This window comes from Castanea sativa, chromosome 1 (assembly GCF_040712315.1).
Source record: "Castanea sativa cultivar Marrone di Chiusa Pesio chromosome 1, ASM4071231v1".
In the NCBI taxonomy this organism is placed as follows: Eukaryota; Viridiplantae; Streptophyta; class Magnoliopsida; order Fagales; family Fagaceae; genus Castanea; species Castanea sativa.
The window spans coordinates 43,639,055-43,657,553 of NC_134013.1; the positions used below are offsets into that span (position 1 = coordinate 43,639,055).

The 18,499-nt window shown below is 33.1% G+C and overlaps 1 protein-coding gene across 1 annotated transcript; it reads left to right on the forward strand.

The window, feature by feature from the left end:
• The first annotated feature begins 5,497 nt into the window (after positions 1-5,497).
• On the forward strand, positions 5,498-17,980 carry LOC142640614 (oxysterol-binding protein-related protein 4B). The gene is made up of 7 exons (XM_075814795.1): positions 5,498-5,766; positions 8,728-8,883; positions 13,488-13,733; positions 14,070-14,166; positions 16,325-16,616; positions 16,941-17,043; positions 17,498-17,980. Exons 1-7 carry the CDS (start codon positions 5,764-5,766, stop codon positions 17,750-17,752), a joined length of 1,152 nt encoding a protein of 383 aa, XP_075670910.1. The 5' UTR covers positions 5,498-5,763; the 3' UTR covers positions 17,753-17,980.
• Positions 17,981-18,499: the final 519 nt, after the last annotated feature.

Sequence of the window (18,499 nt, forward strand, 5' to 3'; positions counted from 1 at the left end):
TTTTTTGAGTATTTATTTGTATAGTTTTTTTTATCAAAATTTTATTCATCATTTCTAGGTTTTTATTTTTATCATGATCTTACAAATTTCTTTGACTTTATTTATCATTGGTTTGGGTATGAAATGGGTAGTGAATGAATGTAATGAATGGGAATGAGTATGTAATTATCAAAATTTTATTCATCATTTCTAGGCTTTTATTTTTATCATGATCTTTCAGGTTTTTTTGACTTTATTTACCATTGGTTTGGGTATGAAATAGGTAGTGAATGAATGTAGTGAATGGGTATGTAATCATGCTCCTCTACCCACCTAGTTCTTTCAGAACCCTTTTAGGCATTATAGGTCACCACACAATGGAGTAATAGATAATTCCATCTCTCCATCCACTAGGATTAGAAGGTTTACGTCTTGGCGTTTAGATATTAATGGGCACTCTATAACCTGGCTTGAATATGTTCATTGGTAAGATTGCATTACTTTTTTCCCTCACTTTACGACTATGTGATTTAACTAACATAGGACTTGACTTGAACAGGTTCACAATGCCTGATATTGTTATAATCATATACCATGGTGGTCCGCTTAAGAATCCCAATGCGAACAAGGGATTGCCATTTGAGGGGCCGGGTATGAAAACCTATTATGCCGAAGTTGATCGCAGGTTGAAAACCCTTGATGAATTGAAGATATTTGTCATGGAAGAGTTGTGTAAGAATCCTGATGCGTACAACATTTAAATTACTTATCGTATGCCAAATGAAATCATGAAGCACCGGATTAATTACAAGTATATGCTGATAGAAAAAGACAAACATGTGAAGATCATGTTTGACAAGTTGGAGAGTATAGCTGAAGTAAGTAACATTGAGTTGTACATACAGTTGGAGCCGCGTGCCACAAGCTTACAAGTTGCGCTTCCGGATGCTCAATATGAGTATTCTACACATGTAGAGGATGATGATGTTCATGCCGATGGAGATGATGATGATGATGATGACGACGACTATGTTGATGAGACTACTGCCATTAACAATGATGATGACGATGATGATGACAACGACGACTATGTTGATGAGACTACTGTCGTTAACAATGATGATGACGATGACGACTATGTTGATGAGAATCTTGCCATTAACGGTGAAGATTTTGCCGATAAAGATGACTATGAAGACATGATTGAGAGAGGGGACTTTCGAGACTTTGGGGACTTTGAGAGGGACATTGATGACGATGAGACATTGGACGGTGGTGAACCTGATGCAGACAATGTTATTAGTGTCCAAAACATTACAAACACAATCCCTCCCTACGCACCTCCTGCGTTGTCATTCTCTGCAAATACTTGGGAAAATATGGTTGATCCTTCGCATATTGAGATGCCATTTGTGTCTACTTGGAGAGAGGGGATGAATTTGTGCAAAGGGTTGACTTTTGCCAGTAAAGTGGAGGTGAAGCGCGTATTAACAATTTGTGCCCTTAAGGAAAACAAACAGTTTAAGATCACTAGGTCGACGAGGAAAATTTTTGTGCGAAATGCGTGCATGAGTCATGCAAGTGGTATGTCTACGCAGTTATGAAGCCCGAGCTCCAAAATCTATGGATGGTCACCGTGTATGTGGGTCCTCACACGTGTATACCGACAGGGTGCGAAATGATGGTAGAATGATGAGTTGTAATTTTATTGCAGAAATCCATAACAAGTTACTTCGAGGATCACACCACTCAAATTAAGCATCTCGCATCTCTCGATGAGGCGAAATATAATGGCCATAGGCCTTCTTACTACAAGGTATGGGATGCGAAACAAAAGGCGATTGCGCTTATGTTTGGAGATTGGGAAGAATCTTACCAAAGGCTGCAAAAGTTGCTAATGGCGTATATTGATCGGTAGACCCGACTACCCGCTTTGCTATCGTGTCACACCCACCGATGAAGATCACACCGTATTGTTGCATTATGTGTTTTGGTCTTTCGGTCCATGCATATCAGGATTCAAATATCGCAAGCCGCTATCGCATTGATGGGACCCATCCGTATGGTAAATATCGTGAAAGTTGTTGGTCGCAATGGCAACCGATGCTAACAACAAGGTATTCCCTCTCGCCTTGTGCCGTTGTGGATTGTGAGTCGTGTCCGCTGGAGGTGGTTTTTACGATGCCTCAGAGAAACGATTGGCCACCTGATACCTGACGACGGCATTTGCATAATTTCTGACCGACATCTCGGTATCAAAAACGCCATTGCAAACTGGCCTGACAATTTTGGACATGGTTGACTAGTCCCTACATTATATATATATATAAAAGATAATATGGACTAGACAGGAAAGGAGCTCCCAAAGAATTAAAAGCAAGATAAAGGATCTAAAATATCTAGAAAAACATCTGTTTGTGTTGCCGTAAAATCGTATGTCCGATGAGACGACAATCTCAAAATTGAAGTTTCAAATTTTGAGAAAACTTCACCTCTCAAATTGCACCTCCTATCCTTGTAAGAGTAAGAGGATGAGGTGATGAGTTTAAGACTCACTACGTGTGTATGTGTATGTGTAAATTACTAAAAAAAAATAAAATCCACCCTCAAAAGTTCTCATGTTTTTCAAACCATATTGTCCATATAAGACAAAATGCAAGGCAGACATGGTATTAGAGCTCGGTTTGAAAAATAGATCTTTAGTTTGAATCCTAGGAAACCCCATTTCGTTATTTCTTATGTTCTTCATGTGCAATGCTCACATTTGGTTATTCAAAGATGCTTGCACATAAGGGAGGGAGGGTGTCAGTATGAGGTTGAAAGACAGCTTACCCACTTCCGATCGCCTTAAGCATTTGAAAGTCATGGTTTACTACAACTACCATTGATTGACACATGGCTTATGTTGACATGAATCTGGGAATCACACCTAAGAAGTGATGGTCACTAGTTCGAAACTCCCCTTCCCCTTCCTTATGGGTTAGAATTCACCATAAAAACATTTCTTTGTGTCCGTAGTGAAACCGTAAATGGTTTGTATTACTTTATAATCGTGGCTTATTTTGCAGTGACAATGGACATTGCAACTCATTTTTTTAATCCAGATTCATGTGATATTCATCTAAATCATGGGGACCTTCTCGGATGCAATTTGGTCTTGGACAGAGTAAAGGCAGAAAGCATAGACAAAGTAGCAGAGGTATGTCATTAACATACTTGTAACTTAGCATCATCGAGTATGAGAAGTATGACCCGACAATTGATTCTCGTTTCTTAATGAAGCTTCTTTCTATGATGGGTTCTCTCGCGTCCTCAATCCCTCCGAACGGAAATCAAAATGGGTGGTCATAAGGCGTCACTTTTATGGTTTTTGGAAAATCATTTAGGGAAAAAAGCTATACATCCGACTACTCCACACTTAATAGTATCTAGCTATGGAAGCTCAACAACAACAGGGGAATAAATGAAAAACGCATTCTCTTGCTAAAATAGATAACAAAGCGAAGGGAAAAATCCAATGGAAAATTAATATAAAGCCAAGATGGTTTTTGAAATAGTAATAAATTAAGAGACCAATCCAAAATGAACTAAAAAGAAGGTTCTGTAGTTTATTCTCTTGTTGTATCTATCTCAGAACTAAAAATAAAGATAAAAATAAGTAAATAACATCATATTAAACTAAGAGGATCAAGCAAGCCAAGCGTACACATAGTCGAACAAATACACTTCAAAGCTATACAGTGACTTCTTGGATGAAAAATAGCCACGCACGTCCTAAATGATAATGAATAAAAATAACCACAAAACCAGTGAAATCCTGCATAAACATCTCGATAAAAAATAAATAAAAAATCCCCTAATGTGTCCAAAAAAGAACAAAGAAAAAACCAATGTATAGAGGAGACATAAACAAAACCACAATCGAGTCATTTACGTAGCTAATTAGCAAAAAATTAAAATAAAATCTGAACATAATAGATAATTTATATCCATCAAACACCCAACTTCGTCCACATAGCAGAGCTTAAACATATTGCCAATAAAAATACGAAAACCAATCTCATATAAATCCAACCAAAACCCATAAAAAAATCAGCCAAATAAAACACAAATTAACCATCAATTCCCCATATGATCAAACAAAACCACCAACATTAGACAGGAAATCAACCTTCACCAATTAAAATAAGAGAAACCCAGATCACATTTCTTCACAATTGAACACCCAAAACAAAAAAGGAACAAAATTTCAACAAAAAATCGAAAAACCCACCGGCGATCGAGCGTAGTTGGGTCACGCCGAGGGGTCGAGGGTGACCGGCTTTGGGTGTTCGAGGGAGAGTGTTTGAATTTTTAGTGAGAGTGTTTCAGAGAGAGCGTTTGAGAGATTGAGAGAGTGTGAGTGTTTGAGTGAGGTTGAGAGAGTGTGATTGTTTCAGGGAGGGGTTTGAAAATGGGCGTGTAGATTTCGAGTCTTATAAACTCGATTTCTACGTGACTACACGTGGAAAATTTGTCCACATCAAGGTATTGCCGACCACTGCAAATCGAGTTTTAAAAGCTCGATTTTTACTTGGATCTCGAGTTTATAAAACTCGAGATGCTAGTTCCCTATATTCTTTTAAACAGTGACAACTAACGAAAATGTTAGATATCTAATGGTAAATGGCAACAAAATTCCACAATACAATGAATGTGCCATCGTTGTGCTTCTTAATCAGGTAGGTGGGCAGCGAAATAAAACGAGGTCGATTTGTGAGAGATGAAAAAATTGGGGGTTTAGGGAGAGAGAGAGAGAGAGAGAGATTACTAGCCTAGCATAAATGAGAGAGAAAGAGAAGCTCTCCTCTTAATGAGATTGTCTTGCAGAATATAAAAGCGGAAAACAAGCTCTCCAAAATAATGTGTATTTTTTCACTTGAGTTTTTTGTTACTAATTTTGGTTTTCCTTCTGATACTGCCAAATATAGAAAAACTTGGAAAATTATTTTCACAAAATGTTTTCCTGTAAAACAAATTAAGCATAAATCTTTTTTGAAAAAATGAATTTTACTCTCTTTAAAAAAAAAGAGAGAAAAAAAGAAAAAGAAAAAGAAAAAGAAAAAGAAAAAGAAGAAGAACAGAAAATTTATATTATTCATAGAATGAAGTGCATATGATGTATCATTGAAGTATGCGTCTCAAAAACGAAACGAAGAGACCGAAGTTCTTCAAGTTGAGCTATAGATTCTGATGTCAAGCTATGAACAAGTACATCCCAAAATCTTATTAAAAATTGTGGGGATTAAATTAAATCCTTTTTTTGTTTTTTGATGAAATTATAAATCCCATTTGATAGACCAAATGTATAAAAAGTATATTTATTATAGCAAATGATTAAAATAAGATTCATTTAATTGAAGTGAAAGGTTTTTTTAAAAAAAAAAAAATTATATATAAGTAATTAATTAATTACTATTTTTAGAATCTTAAAAGTAATTAAATTGAATACTAATCACAAGTTTCTTTCCCCAAAAAGAAGACAAGAAAAATGATATAAAGAAGTGTGTACCCAGACCAAAGTTTGCTCCCCGAACAAATACACCCATCTCGATCGATAGGCATCGCTCTCTCCGACGGAACCTATTCTTTGACATCATTAACAAAGCCATCAACATACAGTTGGTCCCGATCGAGTCTTAAAACATCACGAGAACAATACAAATATTCATCTACCAGGAAAACCTCTTCAATCAGTGTCTCTCTCTCTCTCTCCATATATACCGTCACCCAAAGGCTCCTCAAATGGTACGCATACCTCTCTCTCTTTTTCTCTCTCTAAAAATGGTATTCGAATCTGATAAAAGTGTGCATACATGTAATTGTTCACTTCGGTTTCTAAGAAAACTGGTAACAAAACAAACCAGGCCACTAGGGATTTTTAATCTTTTGAAATTTGATGGTTTTGAGCGCTAGAAGGAACACAATATTAGCACTTGTCTTAAAATAGACGTGTGTCAATCTTGTATCCCGTTTTGTTTCGTTTCGTTTTGTTTCGTTTCGTGCTCCTGTCCAGAAGAGAAGGGATGCCTAGGCCCTTTTGAAAAGTTTCGTTTGTGATCATTCAATGGCTTAAGTCATTGACATGTTTCCAAGGTAGCTGTTTTCCGATATGTAAAACTGGTTTGCCGGCCTTTTCTTGTTTGTTGACTGCAATTTTATACATGGAATAGGAAAAGGTTGATGATACCAAGTTTTTGGCCAATATCAGTTGGCTGGGCTTGGCTGGCTACTTTATTAATTAGTATTATATTATTTAAAGCTATTCTTTTTTCTTTTGCAAATGCTTATAAGTTAAGATAAGAAGACAACATGCACCGATTCGTGTACTAAAAGTATGTATTATGTTTTCAAACACGGAATTACTCCCGAGTTTCCATAATGGATCGGACAAAATTCAAAACCCCCCCGGTTCTTGTCTCATGGTCATTGGTCTTTTCATGTTTATCTAAAGGTATAGAATGTTCATTTATTTTTATTGCTTTTTATTTTTCCTTAGAATATAATTTGGGTAAAAAACTAAAAATATATTTATATATGATAAAAATAAAGTTTTAAAGTATATTTATATTTAATTTGTGAAAGAAATTGTAAAATTTATTCTTTATATATATATATATATATATATATATATATATATATATATATATATATATCTTGCTAATGTAATCTTATTATCAAAACCGTTTACGTAAATCTATAACTATAATTGAATATAAATAAATATCTTCTATATATTTGGTTTAAATTAAATACTATTTTTTTAGATGAAAATTAAATATTATCTAAATGACCTTCTTTTATTTTTTAGATGTTGGGTAACAATAACAATAACTATACAGCAAAACTAGAATATATATTTTGGACAAAATTTAGGTACAGTACGTAGATGCTGTTCTTTAAGTCCTCCTCTTAAGATTTCGTTATGTGAATTTTTTCTCATGGGATGAAACTTTATTTTTTTAGTTAAGTATCTATGTGTCAAAATCTTAAAAGGTTGTCCATACTTTTCTATACAAAAATTTTTGTAGTTTTCTTGGGAAAAAAAAAAAATCTTAATCTATAAAGGAAATGGATGAAACGCTATCAGGAATGATTCAGGATTCACTGTTTTTTTTTTTTTTAATGAAGATTCTGGATTCACTGTTATAGGCCTTTGAAAAAAAAAAATATTTGGTTCAGCCATGCCTATCTACCAAATTTCCCGAATTCTTGCAATTATTTATTCTCATTTCTCCTTATATGCTTTGAGCTGCTTGTGCTACATGGCAAACATCCTTGGCCTTTACGTTTCTAACTTTTGGCATTTTATTTTTTCCTTATGCAATATAAAGTAGTATTACAATGCAACGTGTTCCCTCCTAAATAATTGATATAATCAATTTTCCAATTCAATATTTTAGAATTTTTAGATATACAGCTCATTCAAAAATGTTTTTATCTATGCAAGATGTTTTTAAAGTAGTATTACAGTGCAATGTTTTTATCTCCTCCTATTAATTTGTTCTGATGTGGTATTTATTTGATTCATACCAAATTTGGAGGAAGTAAATAAAGGTAGATGAGATAGAGATAGAGATAGAGATAGAGATTACATCTCATAGTAGAGACAAATACAAAATCTTCTCCTGTAGCGCCGGGGCCACATTACATATTATCTTTTGTTCAATAGTTTGTGTGTGTGAGACATGACATCACATGTTTTGGTACGATTTTAAGATACCACCCCCCTCTCTTCCTGTCAGAAGTTGTAAATTGTAATTATAGTTCAACAGTAAACAATGATGTTAATGCAATGCTATGCCTATGATTACAAACAGCTCCTCACTCTTCCTTCACTAAACTGCTCCATATGTCTATCCACCTTTTTTTTTTACCACCTTGTAATTGTTATTATTAAAACACTTTACCTGTGATACTATTATGTTGATTTCATTTTTCTTAGATTTTTCTCATTATATAATGACTGCTGGTTAGTAAACATTATTTTCAGGTAATTTGAATTAAAATTTATCTTAAAAATTATACATTTTTACTCATTTTTTAGTGACACATAAATAGTCATAGGGAAGTCGAGTGTCCTTTATGAAAATAAGAAGAGTTTTTTAACATTTTTCCAAATCTTGAGTGAGAAGAAGTGTTATTTGCTCATTTAATCGTCATTTTATTTTATGTTTAGATTAAAAATATAAGAAAATTAGTTTCCTATGTTGACTAGCTTAGAGAACATTCAAAAAAAAAAAAAAAAAAAAGCTTAGAGAACATTTCACTTTCAAGTCCCATACTCTTTTGATGGTATTGGAAAAGGAGGGGGGGGGGGGGGAATCAAAATAACAAACAAAAATAAAAATTAGAAAAAATGATATAATTACCACCAATTTTGTTACAAAAAAAATAAATCATAAATTGACGCGGCAATAAATGTAATTGGTGCAACATCAATAAGATGATAAATGAATATTTGAATTAATTTTTTGTAATCGGTTAGTGATACATTAGTTTGTAAGACTTATTTAATAAAATTTGTAGTACCTCTATAATCACTCTTGTATTCTTGTTCTCAGTGATGTAGTTGAATATTGCAAATTTTATTTATTTATTTAAAAAGACAGGTGAATTTCGTGTTTGTGTTTGTTTTTTTTTTTTTCCTCTCTCTCTCTCTCTCGCTAGTCACACTCACAGTTTGAAACTTTACAATGTGGTATACAGGTTACTGAAGGGAAGGAAGAGATGAGGCTTGTTCTTACCAAGCCATTGACAATAGATGGGGAATCAAATACTGATTATGCAGCTCCTAATCCTCTCCAACTTGTTTTAAGCCTCTTTAAAAATGTTATGCCAGGATCAGATCTCACACGCCTTCAGGCAAGTCAAACTGCCTTATTTTAAAGTTTTCTAAACATTGAATAATTTTTCCTTTTAATTTTAAAAATATATCTTATTTTTCTATATTTGGTATCAACCTTAAAATGAGTTGGAAAGCTATCTCTTGACTTCTCTTATTTAGCTTTGTGTGAGATAGATCAAGTTGTTTTCTTTATTTAGCTTCACATAAGATAGAGTTGTTTTTCATAAATTTTAGCATAAAACAGCTCTTTCTCACGGCAAGCTAAATAAAAGAAGTTAAGAGATAGTCTTACTATAAGTCTATAACGAATTTTTTTTTTCTGATACTACCAAGCACAGAAAAATACAAAAAATTATCTTCACTTGAAGTTTTTCATTGAAATAAAGGGAGTAGTGTAACTTTGAGTTATATTACACAACTCAATATTTTCTTTACAGAATGCAAACATTTACTCTTTTACATACTTGCAAAATTTTAAGAGAATATGAGATCAATAACTATGTTATTGATTAAATATTTAAATTTGAAGATTTTTTAAATTTAAAATTGCTTATAAAATATGAGTTTCTAAATTGAATAGTAAATTGTACTTGATTGACATAAAACTTGATATAAGTGTTAAAAATAAATAGAGACCATGAAATTAAGCAATGCAATTTCTGAAATATTAATTCAATAAAAAGTTATTGCTTAGAGCCACCTGTGGGTTATAGTTGCAATATGTGCCCATGAGTCATAAGTGTGTAATGTTTACCTTGTCGTATCATATCTAATCATTTGGGGTAGTATTTATTTAATACCATATTATGCTTTTAATAGTCTGTTTGGTAATTTGTCCTTATCAATTTGCATTTTATTTCTTTAGTATCAGTAATATGCATTTTATATGTTTGACTTTTTCGGAAATCAAGTTATGAACTTATGATGTTGATGATATGCACTCAAAGAATTAATGGGCATTACATTTTTTTCGCTAATCAATATAATATTTTTCTTCCTTCTCAAAAAAAAAAAAAAAATCATTTTCTTGAAATTTGGAAATGGGACCACTTTTTTATGAATTATTATAATGGAGAAGTGGGAAACCATTTAATATTGCAGTTGAAGCCATCATGTTCTCCCATTTTCTTCACTACTAAAGTCTAGAAGAATATTTCATATATTATAAAAGACAAACTTTTCCTCTAAACAATCTATTATGTGCAGTCTATAACAATATTTACATTTATTTTAATCAGATAATTTATTATTCATTTAAAGAAATTATATACAATAATTATTAATGGGGAAAAGTTAACAGATGTTTTAAGGGTATTAGTTTAAGAAATATTTTTTAAAATTTTTATAGGAAAAGAAAAAAAATTTATTTATTTGATGGTTTTTTATACACCGATAAAAGTAATGCCAAACTTTCCTAAAATGATTTATTAGCAATTGTCTTAAGGGCATTTATTAACTGATGATTAATAATTTCCTGAATCAGTAGGTTATGTGATTAAAAATATAGGTGTATACTCATTTCAATTGCTAGGTAATAAGTTTGAGAAACTCTCCTTTAAATTGATTTGAAGAAATCCTACATTTAATTAGCCCCAAAAACAAAATCCTACAGGCGAACTTTTAAAAACTTGTACAAAGTTTTCTAGCATTAAAACTAGTACTCTCTAGTACTTCAAACTCCAAACACAAAAGTCTACATAATTATAATTGTCAATAAATATTAATAGATAAATTGTTTGTTGGAAGGTGTTCAAGATGATGTAATTTGCAACCATTTCCATTGTGTGTTAGCATATCATATCAGTTCTCGTTCTTCTATCCTCTTGGTAATGAAGGAATTAGCAAAAGCTAAAATATAGTACATAGACGAATAAATCGAGGTGCAACATAGGCACCAACTGAAAAGGAGGATCAACACAAACAACTAAGTCCATAGTCAGCAACATTTAGGGTTGCCCAGATCATATTAATAATCGCAGGGGATATTAAAGGTAAGAGAATCAGGGTACCAAATGGGTTATAGTGAGTTGGGCCAGGTTATTGTGTCTGGCGGTTTGGATCGCCAAGCCATCAATGGTTTTAGGTGAGGAATAGTGTTAAGGAACACAATAATGGTTTAGGTGTTTTTAATGGCTTGTTTGAATGGAAGGAGAGAGACGAAAAGTAGAGTAGAGTTGATCGGAAATTGGCTACAATTTATAATCAACTCTATTCTATTCTCCTTCCATCCAAAATTGGCATTTCAAGTAGAATCTTAAACAGAAATAATGAGGGATTAGGGTTTCTTGGATCTTTATGCGGGATTATGGTTGGATGCAGAATTATCAATATTGTCAATAGTTGACTGTAGACAAAATGAGGGATTTAAAGCATGGTATGGTTGGGTAAGGGCTAGGGGCAGCAAGTGTATTATGGGTTTGGGATTTTTTTTTTTTGGAAAAGGGAAATGACTTAAGGTTGACGGTGAACCAACTTGGGTTTGGGATTGGGAAGTTTGAATGAATGGTGATCGAGATTTTATGAAGAATTGGATTTATGTGTTCAGCCTTAGGCTTCTAAGTTCACAGACAGCGGTGTGGAGAAAATTTCGATTAGAAATTTGGGGATTACAATTGTGGTACAAAGACACTGCCACAATACCCAAACCCCAAATGCAACCAAAGAATCCTCAATTACAAATACAAAGATTAAGGCTTTGGGTGAATAAAGATCTAACGACACTTCCAAGTTACAAAGTGCAAGTGTAGAGGGAAAAGGAGTCATAATCTTAATCATAGTAGAAAATTAATTCTCCCATAGAAATCAAAGCCCCTTTATACTTTGATTTTCTTCTTCTTCTTTTAATACTTCTCTAGCTTTTATGTCAAACTTCATGGAAAAGTAAAAGCAAATGTTTTAAATTTTGTCAAGGTTTTGTAAGGTCTAAAAGTTATAAAAGAAAAATAAGGGTACCACAAAAAAAAAGAAAATAAAGGAGTAAAATTTTTAATTACGGGCAAAAATAATATTGTTACCTTTCAAAAGTGTAAAGAGTTCAAATTCTTTATGTAATAATTTATTATTCTTCATAAAAATAACTGTATAAGTAATAAAATATGGGAAAATTTTTATAATAAGAATCCATAATTAGATATTGTTTTCAAGTTGAACTCTAAAGCTTTAGATGCCTAAATGATTACTATATGATTGAATTTTGTTAGAATGAAATCGTCTTATGTGTTTAACAAAACTTTCATAAGTTGTTTATTTAATTACTAAAAAACAACTATATGATAATTATTAGTGGAATTTTGATAATGAAAAAAAATTGCAATACGACTTATTAATATATAAAATATTATAACAAACACAATATATTTAATATGCAACATTTTATTATTATCTATTTTCTAATGTTAAAACACTATTTAGTATTCACATGAGTGATTTTAGATTGATCTTAAGTACGGATGGACTCAGGGTTTTAAGCTAGTGGCGACTGGAGTATGAAGGAAAGAAAAAAACTTCAAATAGGCATCCATATAGTATTAAAAAATTATAAATACTCAAAATCGTTGTTTCTAAATAGATTGAGATACAATCATTTACCAACAAAAACAAAAACAAAATAATGTTTTTTTTAAAAAAAAATTAGCCTAGTTATGTTTTTTTTTTTTTAAAGTTAGAGCATTCATATTGGTGGTGCTAAAAATTTTAGCTTTTAGCACCTCGAAATGGTACTTTATTTATTTTACCACCCCACTTTACAGTACACTCAACATCAAATATTCTATTTTTATAATTACTTCTTTTAAAATAATATAAACAATTCATTAAAATAATAGGAAAAGAGAGAATTTGAGTTTTTTATTTAAAGGAAAAGATATAATCTTAATAAAATATTGTATTTTAATTTTAACAACTTACTACAATTAACTGGTATATTAGCTTTAGCTTCTCCAATAACACATAATTTTTTAGTTCTTTGGTAGTAAAATAGTTTTTTTTTTTTGCTAAAATACAATCACCATTGTGAATTTTTATTTTTTATTTTTGTTAAGTTTTTGGGTTGAATAGTTGCTATTTAGCAATATTTTAAAAACCGGACCGGACCGGCTGAATTGGCTGGTTGAACCGAGAACTGGCTACCATTCCAATAAAAAAAAAAAAAAGCTAAAACTGGTGAAAACCAATCAAAAATCGGTCAAAACCTGTCAAAAAACGAGAAAAAAAAAAATTGGGAGCCGAAGGCAAATTTGGTTTTGACCTTGCTATTTGAGTGAGGCTAGTTAGGCTTATTTAGGAAAAAAAGATGCTAAGATTTTTGAAGAGAAGCCCAATTACAAAAATGAAATATATAATAATTAAAAAAAAATATTGGATCCAGGAGGGCCTGGGCCCATACCTTGGTCCATCCCTGACCTTATGTATTCAAACGAGTGGCACTCACATAAACACACAATGACACAAATACACACACATAATTTTTGTGAGAAGTGCTTGTGCACATAAAATAACTATGTTCATATGTTTGTGAATGTATGAAGACAAATAAGTATTAGTTATAAATCTTGCCTCCATGAAGTTAAATCACCAAGTGTAATAAATTTTTTTTTATGTGTTGGTAATTTGGAAAGTTCAGTTGCCACCTCTCTTCAACGTCCCAAAGTCCCACCTTCAGTGCTTTGGTGAATCAGTGTATTGCGTTGCTAGTGATATAATAAGCAGGTGCAACAGTGGTGAGAGCCCGCTAGACAGATTCATTGCTGTTGTAACATGGAGCATTTCTACTGTGCGTCCTGTGATCTTTGGTGTTGCTCCATACAATCCTATTCTTGGAGAAACCCACCATGTTTCAAGGGGAAATCTCAATGTTCTACTTGAACAGGTACTTTTCTTTTTTGCATTTCTGGATAGCTTTCTACTACTTACAATTAACCCTAAATAATAATAGTCTAAAATTCTTCTAAATGAAGCCATTTATTACAAGCCTTGCTGTGCCAAGATTGGTTCATCTTTCCATTGATATAATGCATGAGAAGATCTTGATTAGGCACTTAAGTTCACAGACATTCCAAAATTTGGCGATATTTTATGAAACTTGAGATCAAAGAGGGTTCCAAGCTTGTTCTTGATACAATTACAGCCTAGTCTGGCTTGAACAGCAGACTTATTTATTTTCTACCTTACTTTGGCTAAGCTCCTATATCTGCCCCTTCTGCAGGTTTCACATCACCCACCAGTGTCTGCCCTCCATGCAACTGATGAGGGTGAAACTGTTGAAATGATCTGGTGTCATCATCCTACTCCAAAATTCTATGGTACTTAAGAATTTTATTTTAATTTTTTTTAGTTTACCCTTAGAAACTCCACCTTATTAATGCAGTGTAAATGAAATTTGATTGTTCAAAGCTAAAACTTGATAATATCTCAAGAGATACATGCTTTCATTTGTGTTGCATATATAGCTTTCATTCATATCTATATAGAAAGGCATTGCAAGTGTGGACCAGTAATTGGCTATATATATATATAAACAGAACTCAAGTACAGTTCTTTAAGTACTATAGCTTAGGTCTTCAGGTAAATTCAACCATGTTGTTGCATAGGCCAATGAGCCATATAATTGAATTTAACCTTGGGGAAGATAACACCTTTGTGTTGTATTGATCAATACAATTACACGGTTGAATTTTATTACAAAACTTAATGTACGACACCTAAAAAATTGTACCTAAGTGCTATTATGCACCTAGGATTTCTAATGTATTCTCAAATACTGAAAATTCCACAATTATTTTTATGGATGCCAACTCGTATTCAGGAGCCCAGCAGTTCTTAAAGCTTTGGCATAACCAATACAGTAGATCAGGCTTCACACACATCCTATTGAACATCAATTTAACATGTGTGTCTTCCCAATTCAGCAAATTGTTCTCTCTGTTTCCTGTTTTAAGTTCATTTCTGGCAGTTTGTCCTACTAGTAACTCAAGAAAATTTGATTGCACTAGAATAGAGTGGAATGCAAAGTCTCTTTCCTATTGGCTAAGAGGCAGAGCTTTTTATGCGGGATGATATTTGTTGGAGCTTGATATGAGCGTGTTGGTCCCTTGAGATGAGTTCCAAACTTCATATTTCCATTTTCTTTTTATTGGTAATTTATATGTTAGGAACCCTTAAAATCCATTCATGTTACTCTTGTTGAATTGCTGTATCACTGCTCTTAATACTGTTGCATTGTTGGTGCTGCTGGTACTTGGTTGCCTATGCTGCTGTACTTGGTTGCTTATGCTGCTGTGCTATCCTGTAAGGGTGAAGGTTAAATGACAAAAGGGTGCTGCTGCCGGCGGTTAGTGACTACAGCTCTGCATATTAACTGATAAGTACTATGAGATGGTAAAGGTTGTTGGGAGCTGGGATACGATTGCCAGACCTTGTCACAGCTGGGATATTAGCGCATTCTCATATTACAAACGGACACTCATAAGATCGAAGAAACTGACAATAGAGTTACAAGATAACCCCCTAAATCATAGTACAAAACTCAAACAAAGATTGCAGAAAATGATTGTTAATATCCTCCATGGATTTCTCTTCAAATGGTCCACATGATGAAATGAGGGTTGGCTTGCAAAACAACCCTGTTTTGACAACAGCCAAACACTGCTCTCCACACAAAAAACAAGTTAATAACTCTATAAGTCCACTCGGTACCACCCATATTAGTGATTATTAGCTTCTAATAGTAGTTAAAGTGGTAACTAATTTGGCTTAGACCATGTTTGTGATTAAGTCATGTGCTTAATTGGAAGGAGGTTAGTTGGTTAGAGGCAGCTATGCCAGCTGACAGAGTTAGATAGGAGAATTAGTTAGGCTCTTAGCTTGTCAAAGTACCGCATAAATGGCCTGCTACCTTGTAATGAGATTCATTCCAAAAGAAGACATCTCTTTTCTTGGAAATTCTCAATTCTTCCCTCAATTACATTTTCTTCTCTAAGGAGGTCCTTGCTGCCCTCGATTTTGGCCAGTACATTCAAACCACCAACTCTTAAATTCTTATGATTACACAAGCATTGATGGTAAATCCATGACCTCACCCTCCATATGTCCATTTTCATTCACTTACTGTAGTCTATTTATATGACAGTAGTTTAACATTACCTATAACCATGTTTACCTTTAGTTGAATCACTTAAAAATGAATGCTCACCAGTGATGAAATTCAGTTCACCATAACTTTTAATTGTCTCTAGGCTATAAATTGAGTTCACCTTATTATCTTTTAACTGTCTCTAGGATATAAAGCTATAAGATTTTATAACTAGTAGACATTCATTTGCACTGATGTAATCACATTTGAACCTACATACTACTTTGGCCTTAATATATTTTCATAATCACTGCTCTATTGGGTTATACTCTAATTACTTGCGCTCTTAATCAGTTTTTGTCCCTACTTTTTTTGAAAAACCAATCTAGGTACTTCTGTGGAAGCTGAGGTGCATGGAAAAAGGCTGCTTAAGCTTCAAAATCATGGAGAAACTTATGTAATGAACTCTCCAAAGCTCTTGATTAGATTTCTTCCATTTCCTTGGGCTGATTGGGTTGGCAATGTCAGAATTCAATGTCAAGAAAGTGGCCTTGAAGCTGAATTATGTTACAGAAACACTTCGTTTCTAGGGCGCAGGGGAAATCAACGGTCTATTCAAGGGAAGGTCTTTGAGTCCTATTCATTGAAGACTCTCTGTGAGATTGATGGTCAATGGGATAGGTATATAATTTTAAGTTTCTTTCCAAAATCATTATTCTTCCTCCTTATCATTAAAATTCAGTTGCTCTGGACCACTTAAATACGGTATGCATTTCTCATTTTACATTTTTTGGTTGGAAGTGGCAGCTCTTAGGCAAAATTAATTTTCAGGTTCTTAGTAACCAAAAAATTTCTGAAAGAAAATATATCTTCTCTTCCAATGGCACCAAGCAGCTTTTGACTGTACCTGGTTTATTTTTTAATGTCGAAATATTTGTTTGGTTTTTGAACAGAACATATGTTAGTTGTATAATAAAACAGTACTTCTCCTATTTCCTATTGCAGAACTGTCAGGATGAAGAACATAAATAATGGGAAAGTTACAGTTATATATAATGCAAAAGAAGTAATTTCAGGGCTGAGAGCTCCTATTGTCAAGGATACTAGGGTAATTTAATTATAACCCTCATCTATCCTTGTCTTCCTCTGTTTCTTCTTTTTGTGTTGAGGTATTATTTCATAAAATAGGATCGAAATTAATGGTATTCCAGTTTTTTTTTTTTTTTGGCTATATTTTACCATGTGAATGTGGCAGTCGCATTGTTTTGTTTTTTTTTTTTTTTTCCTCTTTGCATTATGACTTTGACACATGGAGAAAATGAAATAGCTACATTTGTCTTTGTTAAATATATAAATATATATATATATATATATATATATATATATAATATAAAATTCCCAAATGAATATATATGCGCATTTAGCCACAAAAAAAAAAAGACTATCTATGCACAAACTATGTGCATCCTAAATCATGGATGGCTATCTATGCACAATTATATAAAATACTCATCCGTATTTGCAAGTGAATTGAGGGGTTCCCTTTTACTTTTTTACAATAGGAAATATGGGCAAGTGAATCTGCTCTGGTGTGGAGCGACGTGAGCCGAGGCATCCTGAGCAAGAACTGGGAGAAAGCAAAAGAAGCGAAGAAAGCTGTTGAGGAAAAACAAAGGGAGCTCCAGAGAGAAAGAGAGTCAAGAGAGGAGAATTGGGTTCCTAAGCATTTTACTGTGTCTCATAGCAAGGAAGGTGGGTGGGAATGCTCACCAATTCAAAACTGGGTCCCAGAAGCACCCATAATTGTGCCCCTTTGATTTATGATTTGTGATTTGTGATAGACATATAATAGCGATTCAGTTTATTTTTTCCACAAAGTGTTTGTAGGATTATTAAGGGGTGTTTGGTTTGTGTTTTCAAACAACAATTTTCAATTTTTAAACATGTATATCAAATGGGCCCTAAACTTGTTAGTAGTCGGAGCAACTACATGTAAACAATTAAAATATTATTTATTTTAGTTGTGATGTGCATTTGTGTTAAAACCCCTTTACCTCTTCTTTGTATGCGTGTTTTTTTCTCCAAAAAAAATGTCACCTAGTTTTGGATTAGGATGATTTTCCTAGTTATTTGTAGGTACCATACATAATTCCACCAGATGCATTTGGGGTTCCAAAAAATGTTTCTAACAAGTACCTGCGCTTTTGCTGTTTGTTGAAATTCTTGAGAATTCATTTTGTTTTCCTTAATTAAAATCTTGTCCCCTTTTACGTGATTAATCTAATTTGGAGCATCCATTGTCCCAGTATAACTCAATAATTGTACCCAAAAAATCAAACAATATAAAAAAAATATATATATTGGGGACTACCCTCACTTCTAGGTAGAATTAAGACACAAATTGTCTTATAGGGAATCAAGGTTAAAATTTGGGATGGTAGATACTTACCAACAAGTATACAAAATAATTTCCCCTAGAAAAAACTTACTTGAGGGTAGACGTTGCAAAATATGCAGGTCAGGCCAATTAAGTTGCGGTATTTTCTGTACGATTTAAAAAAAAA